The sequence below is a fragment of the Pygocentrus nattereri genome, chromosome 24 (assembly GCF_015220715.1).
Source record: "Pygocentrus nattereri isolate fPygNat1 chromosome 24, fPygNat1.pri, whole genome shotgun sequence".
In the NCBI taxonomy this organism is placed as follows: domain Eukaryota; kingdom Metazoa; phylum Chordata; class Actinopteri; order Characiformes; family Serrasalmidae; genus Pygocentrus; species Pygocentrus nattereri.
In genome coordinates, this window is record NC_051234.1 from 22,688,413 (window position 1) to 22,709,464 (window position 21,052).

Genomic DNA, 21,052 nt, shown 5'->3' on the forward strand with positions numbered 1-21,052 from the left:
CCACTGAAAATATTCTCAAAGTTCTCATTTTCCACTTTGCCTTTTAGACCACTTTAACAGGCTGTGGAACCTCAATGAACGTGGGGAAAAAATAGAGTGCACAAATAACTGTGATTGGTCTTAATATCTCCTTTAAATAGCATTTATCATGGAAAAAAACTATTTTTCCTTACTTGATATAATAAACATTAAAAGCGTACTGTTCAGTGCCCAGTCCATACAGTCTGTACACAGAGTATAGAGTACAATGTACAATCTACAAATGCCCAGTCCATACAGTCAGTATATGAGGTATAATCTACAAATGTCCACTCCACACAGTCTGTATATGAGGTATAATCTACAAACGCCCACTCAACACAGTCTGTATATGAGGTATAATCTACAAATGCCCAGTCCATATAGTCTGTGTATGAGGTATAATTTACAAATGCCCAGTCCAGTCTGTATATGAGGTATAATCTACAAACGCCCAGTCCACACAGTCTGTATATGAGGTATAATCTACAAACGCCCAGTCCATTCAGTCTGTATATGAGGTATAATCTACAAACGCCCACTCCACAGTCTGTATGAGGTATAATCTACAAATGCCCAGTCCATACAGTCAGTATATGAGGTATAATCTACAAACGCCCACTCCACACAGTCTGTATATGAGGTATAATCTGCAAATGCCCAGTCCATATAGTCTGTGTATGAGGTATAATTTACAAATGCCCAGTCCAGTCTGTATATGAGGTATAATCTACAAACGCCCACTCCACACAGTCTGTATATGAGGTATAATCTACAAACGCCCACTCCACACAGTCTGTATATGAGGTATAATCTACAAACGCCTAGTGAGTACAGTCTGTATATGAGGTATAATCTACAAATGCCCAGTCCATACAGTCAGTATATGAGGTATAATCTTTTTTTTAATTAAAGTTCCCTTTAATGTCTGTCTAGTCACTATATATTTAAGCTCATTCTTAAATTAGTTGGAGACAAAACCCAATGAATCACTTCTTTTCAGCAAAAGCTCATCCTTAACACCACCACTCTCCTGCCTCAGCTCTCTCATGAGCTGGTTAAATTGAGAAAGAAATGTTGACAACACAATTCAGAAGAAAAATAGGCCAGTGTTAATTTGTCTATAATATAAATAGAGGCAGTTCCCCCACTTTCTCCCCTCTACCCCTCCTTCCCTCTCTCCAGGTGCAACACTGAAGCCATGCACGTCAGAACGCTTATGCTGGACGTGAGGGAGAACTGAGGGAACACTGAAGCTGCTGCCCAAATCTCTCACTGTGTTCAACAGCCAGAACCTTCCAGCAAAACTAGAACCTTTCTGAATACAGATATAACACTGCAGGTCTGGTACAATCAATTACACAAACTAACACAATTTGGATTCCTCACAATTCCTCAGTTTCAAGTTGCATGAAAACAATTAGTTGATTAAAGCTGGATTCTTCTAGAATCATTTTTTCCTGAAGAAATTAGATTACTGCATGCTGGTCCCTTTAAAACAATGTTGACTGGCGCAAACACGCAAGTGAAAGATAATATGGTTTAGTGGAGGTGCGAAGGAGCTAAATTCAGGCCTATCTCTCAAGTCTTAGAAGCTTTTAAAGGGCCCAAATGCTACAATTTTCTTACAATACAATATTATGTTTCTGTTATTATTATACTGGTCATCACAAGGTGATGAGCGACTTAACCATTTAGCTAAGCAGCCAATTTGGATCAGGATTGTTCTCACACCCAGTATTGTGTTTTAAGTATTTAATTTCACAATAATATCACTTACTGTTGACTGGGGCAGACATTACCCTGACTTGTGTGGAAAGCATCCTTGTAGCATCCACATAGTTTTGGCCATATACTGTACCTCAAGATTTCTTGACTGACTGGCAAATCTAATTCTACTCTTTTGTATCGTTGTCAATATCAAACCAGCCATTACAGACCATGCTCTCTCCAAACAACTGCGCTTGCCCATAGGAGATGCCTTCAAAAAAAGACAGCACATGATGCAATCCCAAATCGCATGGTACCGGGGTTGGAAAGAGCAGAACCTGAACTCCTGAGAAATAGGACCAGAAATCATAGTAGATTAAAAACAAATGTCCCTTGTGATGGTCAGCTGATTAAAACTGCACCCTGAAGCTCCTCTGTAAAAGTATTCTCCATGGCCAACTGAGATCAAAATCAACAAACATCTGAGCTACAAATCCAAACAAAATAAGCAATCCAATCATTTAACAAGTTCAACACAACGAAGTGAAAGTCAACTTTGACTGAACATTGCCAATCATAATAAAAGGCCAAGAGAAACTGCTTGGAGTGCAGAAGCTCAAAGAAAACAAAAGGCAACCTTGGGCAACAACACTAAACTTGACTTTTAGCATGATGGGACATTTGAGCCAAAAACCTTGTGGTGTAGGTTTCAACCTGCACAACCTGGAAAATCCCATGAGCCCAAGGATACAGGACTGCCATAGGTGTGGTGTCTCCCATACGGGTGAGTCATGAATACTGCCATTAACAAGAAGGTGGTCCATGAAATGTTATAAAGTTAGTCTACTGTTAAAGGAGAAGGTGCTGCAAGAGAAGCAAGAAGTTCTGAGTCTGGACTCACAAATATGTTCCAAAAAAAACAGAAGAATGCTCTTTAAAACAAAAAGAAAACAGAAGTAGGTTTAAAACTCTCTTGAGAATGTTTGTGTGTGTGTATATATATATAATATATATATATATATATATATATATATATATATATATATACACACACACACACACACACAAATTATAATATACAAATACAATTGCATATTTTATATGTGTATATATATATACACACATCGCTGCTGTCTGAAGAAAACCTCCATTTTTGACCATTTGAAAACACCTGTTGCTCTTTATATTGTGTGTGTGTGTGTGTATTTAGATAGACAGACAGACACATATGTATAATTTTAATACATTTTAATAAATAAAAGGTAATTACATTAAACATGTATTCAGTTTAATAGACAAAGTGCCTGAAAACAGCAAGAAAGAGGAAAAAAGTTTTTAAAACTAAACTTCCTAAGTGTTTAGCAAACACAAACTGAGATGCCGGTGGGGGAAACAGCCAGTAAAGAAAAGGTTAACTACCACTCACTGTGGTCTCCAACCCTGGTCCTGCAGAACTACTTTCCTCCAGAGCCTAGTTCCAATGACAGTTTTCACATCTGCTCCAGCTGATCAACATCTGACTGGCTGGATCATATGTATTAGAGTGAAAGAAGGGACGAAACAGCTTATTGGAAGCAAACTCTACAGGAAGGTAGCTGTCCAGAATGAAGGTTTGGGAATATGGTCGGTCCCTGCATTCAGTTCCAAATAATGAGATCAATGCACAATGGCTCAAATTTCTTTTTGGGTTTAAATGACACACTAGTACAAGAGTTTGTGGAGAGCATTCTACTGTGGAAAACTGGGTTTAGTACATGACAGCTAACTCAAGAGGGAAGGAACAGCTTTGCCCAAATACTCCATATGACAGAAACCCACTTGCATGTTTTTGGTTTAAAATGATCATTCGGTTCTGGGGAACATTCTTAAAATGTAATAATAATAATAATAATAATAATAATAACAACAATAATAATAATTATTATTATTTATTATTATTATTTAACAACAACAACAACAACAACAACAACAACAACAACAACAAAAATAAATAAATAAATAAAGCATTTCTTCACACTCAAAATCAAAAATGAATCCAGCCACTGCATTCCAACATGCTAAAACGAGTTCAAAATGACATTCAATAACTTGCTTGCGCAAAGTGACTACACACTGTTGCACAGTTGAGAAGTTTTTAAACTGTATGTTTTGCAACCTTGTACTGAACTTTGAACATTTCAATATGTGTACTTCCTAAAATGCAGGAAGCATGAAAAAAAACGAATTATGGGTAGAGGTTGGTCTGTTCACCAATTGCCAGAGGATAGACTAGAGGGACAAATAAGAGAGATCTAACCTAGGATTACAATTACGCCTGAAGTGCGAGTGACTCACTCCAGAAAATAAAAACTTGGACTTGCATGAGAAATGTCCTCGAGTCAAAAGGCCTCTTCTAGTAACAAAAGTGCTGGATCTGTTTACGCTAACAAAGCTACGCACACTGTCTGGGTGGAAGTGGGTTAAGAATGGGAAACCCTTTCCTGATTGCGTCCTCCCAGCCACCTAACGCTCCACTTTTTTGTTCAGGGTCAACTTTGGTCAGTCGGGCGGGGATGAACCTCTGCTTTCACTGCTCTGGGAGTGGATGGGGATTATGAGCCCGTGGATGTTTTTCAGGCCCAGCCCCCTGTCTGCAGTTGTGTCACTGTCATTCTTCTCTCTCCTCTCTGGTATCTGGGAGGAATAGCTTGTGCAGAGACAGATGAACTGACAAACTGGAACGGATTGAATTGCTCCAGAATTAAACTCAGTCAACGCTGGAGAGAGCCATGTATCTGCAGGCCAACATCTGAGGTCTCGGTGTTCGTGGACTGTGTGGACAGTAAGAGAGGCACACAATTGTTTGTGTATTTTACGGGTGAGAAAAGAACACATTTCTTGATGTTCTTTTCAAAACAAACTAAAAGGACAACATAACCTGTCCAGTGCAATGGTCCCATGTTTCTCACCACAAAATGTGTCTTTATAGTTGTAACAGGTCACCACACACCATGTCGGAAGTATGCAGACTTAAAAATCTGGTCCACAAAGGGGTGCAACGGCATAACCCATGCTAATGCATGACTGCAGAGATTTGCTTGTTGGTCCTGCCCGCTCGGCTGACCCCCTGGAGGGCCCAGAATGCGATTTGAGGAATCATATGGTGCTCACCATGATTACAGGCAGGTTTTGCTCCCTGAGTGAACCGCAAAGAGAGCCATAATATGCCTCTGTGCTCTCTGGAGGACCCCCGGTTCATTTTCATGCTCAATTGGAAAGGGATAAATCTGCAGTTTTCACTTCACACAGACTCATGCATAATTCATAGAGTACTTTCCTTAACATTTTTCTAAATATTTCCTCCCAATTTACTCAGAGGCCATTTTAAAGGAGGCGCTTTAGTCATGCAACATTTACAAGCTCCTCAAGCAGAACAAAGTGCCACCATATAGATCCTCTCACAAGCAGAGGAATGCAATCCTTTCCTCTGTCCTAACAGAGTGCAGCCAGTATAACGTATGAATATAGTTAATTATGTTTAGTTATTCAGGCCTCAGAGACAAGACACAGCATTGGCATTTGTAAGGCAGTATGCAAAACATATTTGAAATACTGCCATAAATAGATACATACATACATACATAAATAAATAAATCATTACACAATATAAGTTACAACACAGAGCAATCAACAAATATTTCTGAAGTCGATCTTTTATTACATTTTACATTTTCAAAGTGACCCCTGCTTAAAACAGAGGCATCCAAAGTACATTACTTTGTGTAATTAATTATGCCAATCCTGTAGTGTTACATGTTTGTTTATTCTAAAAAGTTCTGGTACTGCTACAAGAGTGAGTTAATGGCCTAATCTGAAAAGGACAGCAATTCACTGATGACAATGTACTTATGAAAGCAGACAGTGTAAAAAATTAATTAATTAATTAATAATAAAAAAAAAAGAAGTATGATTATGGCTTAAAATGAAGGATAAAGTAGTCACACACAACGTTCAAAACGACTCAGTTTTCCCAGAAGCATAAAGTTACCTTTGACCACCAAGAAATAAAACATGTCGATTCTGAAGCAGGAGAATGACGAGGAAACGGACAAACTGAAAGTTAAATACTTATACAGGCACCAGAACAGATCTGGAATGGAAACTTCCAGCATGAAGCTGGCAAAAAGGATCTAAATTCAGCCAGTAAATGGTAGCTTTTTCTTTCGTGCTGATGTTCTGACAAACCAAACTACTCCCCCTTCTTACCGTAAGTGATTTGTGAACATGACCTTACATTGCTCTTACAACATCACTGAGGCTCATCATGTTGCATTACTAACGTTAGTCAATGGAATATTCTAAACCATCTCAGTTTAAAACCATCAAAAACGCCTGAACATTCGGCAGCTGATTCTGTCAATGCGCAATATACATTAGCTAGGAGACAACACAGCTTTCTACTTAGCTTAAAATTCAACTCATTTAGTAAATATAGATTTCATGTGTAAAAAAAGCCATGTGCTTGATGGGTCTTAAATAAAGCATCACACGTTTTTTTTTTCAGTGGTGGTATTTAAGCTCTAGGTGAAGAGATCCTCAGTTTGCCATAAAAATCTGCATACATTATTATTACAGCTTGTCACATTAACAGGCAGATAATTCCTTCACATAATAATAACAACAAATAAATGAATATCATAATATGACAAACATCCAAAAATGTTAAATGAATGCTTGTAAAGAAGTTGCACACACCGCTAACATTAGGTGCTGAAGAAAGGAAGAACTTCTCTACAGTTCTGAGCCCAGCATCTCCAGAACTAGACCACAAAAATCCATAGGTGACATGGCTAATGCACACCTAGAAAAGAAGTCAATATTAAGTTTTTAAAATACACAAACAAATGCTAATGTTAGTCCACAAACCTCATAACTTACACACTGCTTAGCTCAAAAACAGCAGGTTTATGAAGAGTAGTGATGCACCAATATTGGATATTTGGGCCAATGCTTGTACTGATCTGATATTTTCATGTATATATGTGCCGATACATAAACCTTTATAAAATGCAGAAGCTGGGACAAGATCCACTTGGACTGGCATTACAGAGAAATGAAAAAATTTATTTCTAGGGTTACAAATGTAGTAAAATCCAGTTACTTCAGCACATGAGGCCAGCATCAACTAAACATGGCACCAAATATCAGTTTGAAATAGTGGCCTGTCTGATTTTTTTAAAAACCCGTTACTTGCATGCCCACAACAACCTATGGGAACTTTTTTGCACATTGTGTGGGAATGTGGGGATGTTAATGACTTCTGGATAAAGGATAATACCATACCTGCCCTGGTTGGACTAAATTCCAGTGGATCCAGCTGTATTACTGCTAAACGATGAATCCAATTTAAATTTAACAGGGAAACGAAGGAAGATACGGCTCGCTGGTTTAACATCGGCTAAAAAAATAAATAAATAAATAAAATCATTGCACAAAAGGTGACTCAGCCACATTATAGATTTACTAGGTTCTTTTACTTGACTATATTAGAACTTCCCTTTAATCTAACTTCTGTCTAATTTTTATTTCTGCTTAATTTATGTCTGTTGCAGTCTCCATTTTATTTTTAGTTCCACTTAATATACATAAGTTTATGTGCAATTATATGCCTAACTGCAATTTTCCATCAGGATCAATAATATTCTATCAATCTATCTAGAAACTCCCATCAGAGTTCCAAGTCGAGGTATATTTTCTTTTGCAGTTAATTCAACAGGTAACTTTGCATGAATAGCAAACGTACTCTAACACGTGTCTTCACAAAAACAAGAGTAGAACTTTTCTGGCCATATTTAGTTGATGTCTGGTGTGATTATTTTCAGCTGAACCCACCAAAAGGATCAATCTTCCTTGCCAAAGGATGCTGCCACGACAGCACAGCTGAAAACATGACCGCACGGCTCTGCACCAGCCCTGAACCCTGTGGCTGGGCAGCCGTGGGCAGCAGGATGACCTCATGCTGAAACAGGCTTCTGTGACAGCTGCCACCTCCCGTGCCCCACCCACCCTTCATGCAGCTTGGCACCCAACAAAAGGCGAAAAGCGCCTCCAACAAAAGACAAAAGTGTCCGATTCATTACTGGGACGCGTCGTCAGATCAAAGCAGATATTCCGAAGGGAACTGGGCTGGAAAGGAAATTCTGCTGATTCACCTCACAAGAGAGCTGTCAATACAGGGAGAAGCATTCCTCCGAGGCATGGGGCGCGGGGGGGCACTCCTTCAGAAACGAACAAAGGCTACGATCTCAGCACATCGACTGCACAGATTTTAATATTCAGCAGTTCTGAAACGAAAGCTGAGCGAGGAGAGCTGGAGCTGAGAGAAGGGGAAGCAAATGAATTCTGATTAGTGGATGACTGGGGAATATAGACCAAACTATTCTGTGTCTGCTGCAGGCAGAGATCTTCCTTCCAGCAACAGCTGCTACAACGAGGAATTTCACTCAGAATTTAGAGTGAAATTTGTCTCGCAGTCAAGTGCTTTTAGTATGCAAGCGGTTTCATCAGATGAAGCATTAGCATATTCGTCACGTGTCTTGAGAACACCCGGGGAGAGTCACGTCATATGGACGCTGTGATGAAACACAGAGGAGCCACTATGGACACACCATTACATCATTGCTAGTCTGGAGGCTTCAACCGAGTGAGAGCCTGGGTCACAACAACACTAGCAGAGTTTCTGTGATAAAAGATCTCACTCAACGAAAAGGAGTCAATCGTACAAATCATTTCTTATTTTTCTCACATATTTGGGATCCTTGAAGACACTGACCATCAGAGATCATACTGAGGAGAAGTAGAGCATGCTCTGCTGGGGTAAACGGGCCGTATCATGCGTGCAATCGACCGTTCTTCTTGGAGGAATTTGCCCAAGGTTCTAGCCCAAATGTAGAATGCTTGCTTTTAGCTGACCGCAGATCCAGCGCACTTTAGTAGCAATCTGTGTTTAATTTAACGCTTCCTGCAGTTGCTCAGCAGGACATAAAGGCAAACCCAACCAGGCTACTTTCCATGTGGGCCACTTCTGCACAAAACTCTGATCCTTCATCCAATTCATCCCACCAGTAGGTTAAAAAAAACTCCGTTGTTTAGAAGAACGACATCAGAGTGCTACATGAACACGTTTTTCACTGTGGAATGGCTCGCCTAAAGAACTTAATAAGAGCTCAAATGGAACACTGATCTTTTATTGTAGTTGAACGAGTTCAAGCAGGACATGCTTTTGGTCATCTTGTATTACATCACCTGGAAATTTTTGACAGCAGTTGGATAGATATCTCTCAAAACTCACCTACAAGACTGTTTTTGTTACATGAAAGTATTTTATCAGAAGTCTTGTGTCAAGTTGTGCGAATAAGCCACAGAATTGGCACCTATATTATTCTAATCATCGGAAAAGCAGAAGAGTTAGGTGACTGTGTGCTACTATGCTGAAACATCTGCACTGTACTCATTTTCCTGCATTTGAGTCCTTCTACAACTAAGTGTTATCCGTCTAATGCTAACCCAGCTGGGCTCAGTTCCATTGTATGTATTTTATCTTTTTTTTTCACTGGAATACATATATGTAAAAAACAAATAAAATAATTGTCCCACAGTTCCCTTGTTGGTACTTACACAAAGTAGCAATATTTAAGAATCATGGGCTCATAACATTATTCAGTTAATTGTATTCTTAGTTAATTATCTGATTTGATAACATTATATTTGGAAACACTGATGCTTATTAGTCAAAGTTGTATTAAAAAAAAATAAATGAAACTACTCTGCATCTAATTCTACTCCACACCATGAAATTTTGCTTTGGTGTGAAAATAAGCGCTGATCTGAGAGCAAATGATGAATCAGCTCCAGTGCGTGAAATCAAGCGCCACAATACCAGTACCTCACTAGCATAATTTATATGAGACACACCCTAATTCATGAAGATGTGTCGGTAGAAAGCCAAAATGACCACATTTAATGGAGTTGTGAGCCAATGGCTGTGCTCGTAGGTGGAGTCTGAGGTTGACCAGTGGGGGCACTGCTCCCCCTACTGACCAAAGTTTCTAGTGTTAAAATTACATGGACTGCCAAGTATTAAAAAAAGTGATCTAAATAAAACGTGATTGGGTAGTGTCATCATTACTGTAAAACAACATTTAAAGGCTGTATTACTGCAGTATATGATATGCTTCTGCACTAGCTGTGCTTTGTACTACTTATTTTATGGCTGTGTCAGTGGCATAAAACAAAAGCACAGTGTAATCTGTACTTAAATGAAACACTGAATAGTTGCAGCATTTGTTTATACCAATGTGCATGTTCAATAAGTATAACCACTTTTGTACTGAACTGCCATGAGCTCAAATTATAGTATAGTAGTATGTTCTATTTTCCATTCTTACTACTGGTATTATATGCGATATTGATAATAGTTTAAAAACTTGACAAAATGTCTGATTTGTGGTTAACTAACAAACTGGTTCAAAGTCAGAGTTGAAACCCCATTTTGGACTTTTAACTGACTTGAATTTCACACTAAAATCCACCTATAGACTACAACGTAATAGGGACATGAAAATGTGGGACAGTGTTTTTTGTATATAGTGTTTTTATTTTAAAATTTGACTCATGATAAATATAAATCTTTCAACTTCACTATGAATCTAAAATATAAATATTTAAAATATAAAATGAAATTGGAAAAAAGTGCCAAAATATTTTAAAAGTATTACTTCTACAAGTTGAAATTTAAATTGGAACAGCCCCTCCCAATAGAAAGTATTCTATAAATAGTGATTTTGTATACATTCCGCATATTAATTTTTATCTTTTTAAATGCCTTGGCATTAAATGGTTAGCTTTTTTTTTTTTACTGGGGGATCACAGTTTTTGGTGTGAAAGTAGAGGAGGCAATGGACAGGGCAAGATGGAGGCAGATGATCCGCTGTGGCGACCCCTAAATGGAGCAGCCGAAAGAAGAAGATGACTGGGGGATCACAGTTCCTGAACTAATTCTGAAGAATAGTTCCATACAGTATACTGTAGAAAATCAGAAATATTAGTCGTTATCCCCCTCCACTCTGCCTGAACAACACAATCAGCTTTTTCCAGCACTAAAGAATCAAAGAAGATTTACAGCCTGATGGTAAGTTACATTTACAACCTGTGGACAACCTTTTGAGCTCCTCAAGACCTTGAAAAATTAAGTTAATAAAGCAGGACAAAGATTAAATCCAGGAGAGTCACATGTGAAATACCCATACAGGCGTAATGAGTCTACATTGATACTCCACAGTACCTTTAGGAGAGGATGACTGCATCATCTCTTTGCAGTTGGGAAAACGATTTAATGAGCAGTTGTCAGAAGACAAGCGACACTTCCACAATGCTGGTCTTTGTTCTTCGCCTTTGGGAGTTTCTCATGTATGGCCTGCGATGATCCGTGATGACAATGATGTTTTAGTCATGAGGTGTTCTTTGTAAGAAACTACTGCATTGGTTAAACCCTGCTGGACAGGTTCCACATGCATTCCAGCAGAAAACCTTAAACTCACCAATTAGATTTCCCACCCCAAAAACAGCACAATGAATGCTTTTCAGGAAAGCCTTAAAAGAAACACTTCAGTGAAAAATTTCCATTTAGCCCAGATGCAGTCGATCAGCCAAGACATGTTTGGTGTCCAGATTCTGCTTTAGATTAGCACTGGAGCTATACGACTAACATTATTAACAAACACTACACATCGGTACACACCAGAGTCTTTTCCATAAATTCATGCCCAAAGCTTTACCAAGATTGTGTAGGCTGGTAGAAGCAGTGTAGAGCAAAGTGTGACTTACTGTATCAGCTCCCCCTTACATTCAAGCATCATAAGGACATAATTACATGAATTACACTGTGAAATGTTGTTTCTATTTGTAAATATGTATTTTAAGTTAAAACATTGTAGATAAACAGCCATTTATAAAACAGAAACCACAAATAATCTGTAATGTCCATATATCTACATGAAAGCTGTGATTTTTCTGATAAACTGCAGTTTGGATGTATTTGTTTAAGAGAAACTGCACTGATTTTTCAAAAACAGCAGAATGAGACTGTTTAGAAGTAATCAAAGTCATTCAGACTTAAATTAGTCTGAAATTAAATATCTGAATTCTAAAGAAACTTTTCTAAAACAGGAGGTGGTGGCAGAAACCAGGCATCTAAGGAATTCATCTAAAAACACATCTAAAGGCCAACTCACAAGAATGCACTGCATGAAATATGACTTAAGTCTGAAACAGACTTATGACAGGATTGAAAAAGATTTGACATAAAACTTGAATATATTCAGGAAAGAGGTACATGCCAAGTGCTGTAAGGAAAAATAGTTCCCCCAGAGAACTTATTTTCAGATTTACTATGATTTTACCATGAATACTATACATTAAAAACTCAGCGGTTGTGTGGGTTCACTGATTCTTTGGATATTTAAAAAAAAAAACACTGTACATGTGTGAACAGAGAATTTCACAACAAACTACTGTGAACGACATATGACAATGTCCAATGCCAAACTTTCAATATCACTGATTTCAATGGATCAATGGACAAGAAAATAAAATAAAAGAGGTTTTTTGGCCAGTTGAAAAGCACACCCCCTGCCCTAGGGAACTCGCAACATGCAACTAGTTGCTTGAAAGTCTCACTGTGTAAAGCCAGTCTTTGTGACTTTATTTATATCTCAATTAGGTTTAAGCAGGTCAAAATAAGTTTTGAGAATGTATTTGCAAAAAAGATTTGGGTGACTAGTGATGTCTAGTAGCACCATTATTCTAACAGCTCTAATGCTAAAGAAGCAAAACTTGGACATCAAACATGTCTTGGCTGATAAATCTGGGGTAAGTCGTATATTTGTGCAAATCGGATTTTTCACCAAACCATTCTGTTATGCAACAGATTTCTTAAGAGTTCAGCAGTCGAAAGCCAAACAACATGGTAACATCATAAAATAACTGCCATCACAAGCACCTGTACTGCTGTTTGGTAACTAAACTTCCAAATCTGTTTGTGTTTGTGCAACTGTTTCATTACCAGAAGCTCGTCCATGCTGGTCTGGCATTTCTCCAGGTTGATGCGTTTAATGGCAACCTTTTCCTTTCTGGGTACGCAGTAGGCCGCCTGGACAACTGCTGTGGCTCCACTCCCTGTAACAAAGCAAATATTAATGTTAAAGTCAACGCTGCATTTAATATAACGCTGTTGCAAGGACAGACCACCCGCCTCCCAGAGAGCTGTGCTGTATGTTGTCTTGTATGATGACACTTACAGAAGCTCACATTAACAGCAGCTTTCCATTCGCAAAGAAACCTTCCCCCAGTCTACAGTCTTTAAGGGAAATTCCTCAGATTTTTCAAAACTTCCTCTTAACTAAACAGTCAAGCTTTGAACACCTATTGAGAGTGATTTGATACAAAAAGCTCTGCTCTCCAGAAACAGACAAATGTTCACAGTGGTGTTGCACCACACAACCGAAGCATTTAATGCCTTAAATAATTCCTTCACAAAAAACTAATACATGAAATTTTGAGACAGAAGACTGAAGATTTTGTCCTGAAACAGGGCAGAGAAGTACACGCTAGGCAAAACAGTACACAAAGAACACTTATTTTATCAGACTTGGCACTATTTTACCATCAACAGCAATACATAGAAAAGCCCAGAAGATGTGCATGTTCACTGGTGGGTTTGGACAGTAAATAAAGTGGCCATATTTGTATTATAGGCATCACAACCCCAGCTTCCAACACAAAGAAATTTGATCTCCCATCAAATGACTACCTACATCTCCACCTTCGAATTATGCAGAAATTTTTTTTTAATTGCTGTAATTCGTATTTAAGTGCAATCCTAATGTTACTAAAAAGCAAAAAAAATATTTTCACAGACTTTACAAGGCTGGCTTTACACGGTGAAACTTTCATGCAACTCTGGATGCCTGAAACCTACACGAAACCAAACTGCACTTGAGTTGCGTAATGTAAAGCATCCTGTTGCAAGTGTCTCAACTTAGTGGAACAAGTTCCACTTGTCAACAATCAAACCAATGGCAACACAGCACATGACCATGTCCAATGCCATATTTTTAAGTCATTGATTTCACTGGATCAACGGACAAGAAAAACAGAAGATGGGTAGTCGAAAAGAAGAACCAGTGTCTCATGTGCTCCAAACAAGAGCAGTTAATGACAGTATTCCAATTCACTTCTCACATCACTTCCATTTGTTTTATTAATAAAAGATACTGGAAGTAAATTCATTACGGATCATTACAAATATTTATCTTTAAAAGTATCAAGTCCTCCCACTCTGAGAAAACAGAAATCCTGTACAGGAAAAAAAAAAAAAAAAAAAAAGATGCATTAAGATGCATTGATAATCATTTTATAATCGCATCGCAGCCTCTGAATCGTAATCGACTCAAATCGTGAGGTGCCTAGAGATTCCCACCCCTAATGTAGAGCGTTTACTAATCAGCCTCAGAGAACAAACAGCCAAGGATGAGCTATTGCTGACCAAGCACACAGACTTGTCCAGGGTAGAGATCAGGTTCTAACAAGTCCTAGTGGACAACGCACATGAGCGAGGGCTAGACAGTTAAAATTAAAGCACCAGCTTAGCCTCAGCATTGTCAGACATACAACACAGAAGAGGACACAGCCCACGCCTGACCAACTACAGAGGATTTGACTGGACATTCTAAACTTGGACTTCAAATTTACTTCTAAGGTTAATCTCTAGAGGTGTTTAATAAGCTTGTGCTTGATGCGCCACTGACTGGCACAGAAGAGAAAAAGGGAGGAGAGAGGGCTCTTCTAAACTCTGCCATTTTAAATTCTAGGATTCATGATTAACTCAATTGTTGAGATGTAAAAGTTATTCACAGTGGTTTTCAATTACTTACTGACTTAGAAACTTAGCGAGTCAGAAATATTCACAGTGGTAGTGATAGGAACCAGATGTCTGAGGAGTTTAATGTCTCTAAAAGGTACATTAAAAAAAACAACCTTACATGAAGTGGTAATAATTTTTTTCCCCGCAATTTCATGGCCTAAACGTACATGAATGGTGCTGTGGGGCAAAATTTGTTCCAAAGAAAACTAAAAATACACATGCAAGTTCACTGGTAATTTTGGACCTGATTTCTATCCCCTAACTAAATCGGAGCTGGTACGTTTCTCTACAATAAACTATATTTCCACTCTATAAATCAAACCACTCTGAATGACCTTATTACCCTCAAAGGAGTTCTGCCTTAATAAGGCTGAAAAAAATCTTGCTAATAAAACACTGACATTTACAAGACATTGCTTTTATACTGTAATTCACAGATAGCTCTAACGCAGGGGTCAGTAACATGCAACTCTTTTACGCCCTGTTGTGGCTCCACAGCAGAATTATCTTTTTTATTAGGTAAAAACAAAATAGACCTCTTTTGCAGTAAAATAAAGCTCTGCTGATCATTCAATGCAGTTTTAACAATAAATAGTCAAACACTAGAGTTAAAGAAGCCAACAAGTGCTAATTCTCCCTGCAGATTAAACATCAAATAAAACACTAAGAAGTCGCAAAACTGAAGTCAGTTTCTTATTCGCCACCTTCTGGTTTAAATTGTCCAGTTCCACCTTAAATGGTGCAGCAGTTACATTCTGGCACCTCAGGCATCATTTAAGGTGGAATGGGGAAACTGAAGCTGGAGAATAAGAAGCTGACTTTAGCTTTGTAAAAGGTCGGCCATTGTAAGACATTCTGCAAGAAATTATTCCACTTTTCAGGAAAAGTTTCCTGCCAGAGATACGAGAAAAGCGACTATATCCCATTTCAGTTACACACATGGACATTTTATCGAGTAAGCAGCATTATTTTAGCCTACACAGCCTAGGGAACACTTCCAGGGCATAGAGGACTCAAATCAGCATACGCTCATGTTTCCACTCTGAGTTAGTCTATACACAAATGACGGCACCACTGCCACATTCCCTGCAGCAGAGTTTTACCTACTGTAGTGAAAGAGTACAGCATGAGGCGTTTTATTTCTTTTTTTTTCCCCTACAATGAGCTTTCATCAGTGTCCCAAGCTCTCTCCATATGCCCAGATATTAACAACAACCTCTTTCTTTAGTATTTTGATTGAGCCAGCAGGGCACCACGGATTAAATGAAGTGCCCTCTTTTTTTTAATTAAAACCTGGTTTATAACCATATTCATAAGGCTGTTTTTCAACAGCCAAAATGTAATTGGGGGGGGGGGGGGGGTGTAGAAAGTTTAAGAATGAAAGAATGATACCGATGGGTGTTTTTCCACTGCACATTAAAAATAAAGAACTGACCCAAACAGGAACCAACAAAACTAGTTCTAGCTCACAGTACCTGCAATTAATAATTGCAGTTTAGCTTATATTTATATCTTATCAATTCCAATTTTTTTGCTCAGAGCAAATCTTTAATCATGTTTATAAGTGTCCAATATCTATCAAACCAGTGCTTTGAAATGAGCCAAAAGAGCACATCTTGATCAATAGCATCACATGAATAAGCCATGTGTTTTATAAACAACAAAAGAAACAAACTAGCAACGTGAGCCTCAAGCTCTGACCAGCTCTGATCAACTGTCAGCTGTTCATGATTCAGGGTGAAGGTAAAAAAGGCCAAAATATTTGGAGCTTCTATGAAGTACCACCAGGTTTTTTTGGTTAGTTGCTGCTGACATGCTGCCAAAACTGGACGATGAGATCACATGGCCATGAATCAGATATGCACCTGATCTAGGAGAAGATATGAAAGTGGATCAGGTCTGATTTGAAAAGACAAGATACACATGTTTACTACAGCTCCGAAAAGTGACACATTAAGGTAAAACAATCAGATGTCGATGTGAACTTTCATATGCGGTCCTAGATCGGATAAGCATTCTATTTGTGGCCATGCAACCTTTACTAGAATGCTTAGAAGGGAATCCATGTGGGAGTCTTCCCCCCATTGTGGAACGCACCATTTAGTGTTAACATGGCAGCAGCACCTAATCTAAAGACAGTAAACAGTGCAAAATCAATGTATTGGACCCTTTTCCCCCTTTGTCTTACTCTAATAATGAACAGTTAAGAGCTGTTTAGAGCAAACTCTGAGATGAAGGCCTACTCAGCCTTTTGTGTGCTGTTCATGATGCCTGTGATTTGGTGACATGACAGTGATTAGGATGTGCACATGAGGGTCATTTCAGTTACGTACACAAATGTGAACCCATTGAATTTAAAAGGTCAGATATGAGCAAACAATTGGAATTGAGACCTACAATGTGAATGTAGCCAAAGTGGCTCAGCTCTGATTTGAAATGATCAGATTTGCATGTCCACACAGTTTCAAGAACATCAGATCTGTCACATTAATGCAAAAAATCTGATTTGTGCCACTTCAACCTGGTAATGTGGATGCAGCCTATAGCACCTTCCCAAAGTCTTCCGCAAAATAATCATTTTAAATTATCAGTCAATATAAAACACCATTCTAGTTTACATTTTCACGCACTTATTGGTGATTGAGCACTGCTTGGTAGAGCTAGACCCGAATATTAAACTACCTGGATACTCATTCGTTGGGTAGATATTCGGTTTTTAATTTTGGGATTGATTTAATTTTTTTTTTTTTTTTTGCTAAATGGATGCCATCAATAAAAGTGAAGTGTAAAATTTTGTGGGTGAAATTTAAGATAATCTATTTTTTAAATCAAGCTTAATTGATTAATCATAATAGCCCTAAAATAAGACTACGGAAGGACTGATCCACACTCTAAATACCACACAAGTTATGTGATCAAAGTACAGGATTTGCAAAGACAGAATTTGCAAAGGCTCCTTTCAGTGATCCCACATATTGCTCCCTTTTAATTCAGCCAGTGACCTCACCGGTCATGATTTGGCCTAAAGACAAGTATTCACAGCAGCCACACAGTGCGAGTCCCTGGACAGTTAACAGACACCCTCCTCACACTCAGAATGGAAAGCAGACCATCCAAGCAGGACTCTTAACTTTCATCAATCAGGAACAGGAACTATATTTAATACTCCAGTCTAACATGATGTGGAGGAATGGTGAGGTTACGTGTGTCAAGGGGAATGAAGATCAAGTCTCTGATGCCAGCACTGACTCAAGGTCCCAATATTAATCCCCACAAAGAGCCAATCAGCCGTCAGTTAATGTGAATTTCAGAGTTTCTTAGTATTTGATAAGTCATTCTTTTGTCTTAAAGACAGTGTGCACTCGAGCTGGCACAGAAGTTTGACTCCACAAGTTCATGCAAATGCCTGTGATGAGTAGATCAAATCCACCCGAGAGTTGTCTGAACACGAGTTTCACTGGAAAAGAAAGGAAAAAAAAAAAATCTGACCTTTTCGTACAAAGCCGATTAACATGGTCAGGGTCACAAATGTCCTTAGTGACCCAAAAACATTGCAGAATATTTTGAATATTTTCCCTGTTTTATGAAAAAAAAACATGACATTTTCAATATAGTATACACTGCAGTGGCACCAAACCAAGTCAGTAAATGAAACCCATCGGAGTTAAATCCAAATTAAAGGGAGCATGCAATATAAACTCTCATATAATATTCCACTCTGGGGCCATGAAGTAGAATAATTAAGAACTGAACTGAATGAAAAGTCCCATATAAATAGTTGAAATACTTCTGAGATCCAAGCTTTACTCAGTAAAGACAATGATGTCATTTTTAATAATAAATATCATCGTCCTGACCACCCCTATATGCTTTAGACATAGCATATCAATATCAAATAAGTTCATTGCCACTGTTAAGGAATCAAATGGAAAGTCTATATCATGGAAAACTAAATTTCTAAAATAAAATTTTCTGAAATAAAGAATTTGACAAAAACACACTGCTCCCTGCTGAGTTTATATGAGCCATTTATGGAAAGTAAGCTGCAAAAACGGCTTGCTTCTGCATTTATCTATTCTGTCTATTAAAATGGCAGCAGTTTAGCCCTGCCCAGTCACACTGAAGTTAAAAGGAGTGTTTCAGCAAAGCCTGCTTTTGCATGAGACACAAGACAAGATAGCCAATCAGAATAGAGCTCATATCAGTATTAAAGGCACAGTAACAAAAAGAGCCTGTTTATTTCTGAATAAAGAGGTTGAAAAATGGCTATGCAAAAAATTTTCTGAGAGTTTTTGGTACACAAACGAAAGAACCACACAAATGTAATAAGTGGACTTCAGGAAAAACATAAGATACAAGAAAACACAAATATGGGACCTTCAGTCACCAGTTGGGCAATCATTTGTTTATGATGTCGCAATATTAGCCTTTATAATCTTGATCTCTCAAACTAGGCTCACGACCAAAATCACAATATATATTTAATGACAGTTGTGAGCATCCTGACCATCAAGGTAACCGTCAAATCACAATAAAAGTAAATTAATTTAGAGCAGGTCAACCTTTAATCATCAAATTATTAATAAACAAGTATATTTTAATATATTAAAAGAAGTAGCCCAATTATAATATGTAGCAATACCAGAAGAGGAAATGCTGTGAATGGCTTTGTCACGCTAACAAAGTTCATTCTTACGAAATCTTAGGTGGTTGCTAAGGTATTGCTAAGTTATCCCAGGAAGTTGCTATGGTATTCCAAGTAATTTCATGTATAGATTAGATTTTGCGCACATGCATAGACACAATCCCATTTCCAAAAAAGTTGGGACACTAAAAATGTTAAATTATTTGCACATAATTGCATTTTGTTTTTATTAACACCTATATTTCCCTGAAAATATTACAAATCAAACGTTGAAACGTTATTATTTATAACAATAATATAAGCCCATTTTAAATTTGGTGCCAACACCACGTTCCAAAAAAGTTGTGACAGGGGCAACAAAAGGCTGGTAAAGTTGTGTCATACTTGAAAAATAAATAAATAATAATAATTAAAAAAAAAAACTTGTGGTTATTTAGCAACAGGTCAATAACATGATTGGGAATTTAAAAAAGCATCCCAGATAGGCTGAGTCTTTCAGAAGTAAAGATGAAGGATTCACCACTCTGTGAAAGACTGCACGATCAAACAGTGCAACAATTCAAGAACAACTCAAGAATAACGTTCCTCAATGTAAAACTGCAAAGTATTTTTGCTTTTCATCATTTACGGTACATAAGATTAAAAAAAGATGCATTAGCCACTACATCAAAAACAGACATGGTTCTGTAGAGGAAATCACTGCATGGGCTCAGGTACACTTCAGAAAACCACTGTCTGTGAAAACAGTTAATCACTGCATTCACAAACGCTAAAGTTAAAACTCAACATTGCAAAGAAGAAACCAGATATAAACAGGATCCAAAAACACCGCCATCTTCTCTGGGCCTGATCTCATTTAAAATGGACTGAAAGGAATTGGAAAAGTTTCCTAAACCCACCCCAACTATTTTGGAAATGGATTTGTACACAGACACACATACACTGTTCAAGAATGCAGGAGATGGATTTTATTTATGAACCATTATTTAAATGCTACTGAAGATATTTCATACATATTTATGTAGAATCTTAGATTTTTTTCCGGTTGTTTTTCCTTTGTAACTTTGCGCTATACATATGTTCATTTTTATCATGAATATTTTTTTTGTTGTTTTCTATATTGAGGAATTACAGAGGATATGGATAGTGTTGCTGTGGCACAGACTTGAGCTGCAGCGGAAAAGATGATGCTTGTGTTTGCCCTCATAATAATATTGCATAGTAGTTTTTTTTGCGTTTTTCCTTGCGTAAGCCAGCAATCAGACAACAGCACTTTACATTGACTTGGCTTGAAATTCTCTCAGGCAGTCATCACATATGTTGCCGATTATGGCCTAACACAAGGTAACGTTACTTGCTGTATTGCTTCCGTCTGTGGTGATGTTTTTCAGTTTCTTTTAACTGTGCACTGTAAGGGGTGGTGAAGGCCTCACCACCCATTACAGTAAGATTGCACTATATGGACAGAATGCTAGTATTGTCTTTAGAAAATTGGCATGACAAAGCCAACTTATTGTTCCTCATTTTATTAATCTATGGTACTTATTTCCATGGTGTGTGTATTATATTTATTTGTTTGTTTGTGTATATGTGATAACAGACAGAATATCAAGCAAAGCCAATGTAAAGTGCTGTTGTCTGATTACAGGATTATGCAAGGAAAGCCCAGGGTGTGTTCCTCAATGAACGGACATCAAAAACCACTATGCAGTATTATT

At 37.9% G+C, this 21,052-nt stretch overlaps 1 protein-coding gene across 2 annotated transcripts in view; it reads right to left on the minus strand.

The window, feature by feature from the left end:
- The window catches only part of oxsr1b (oxidative stress responsive kinase 1b), a 76,626-nt gene that overhangs the window by 43,775 nt on the left and 11,799 nt on the right, over positions 1 to 21,052 (minus strand). For both annotated transcript variants that reach the window (XM_017717715.2, XM_037533977.1), the window contains exon 2: positions 12,830 to 12,942. In XM_017717715.2, coding sequence (XP_017573204.1) covers positions 12,830 to 12,942 — 113 coding nt within the window. The remainder of the gene's footprint in view (positions 1 to 12,829; positions 12,943 to 21,052) is intronic.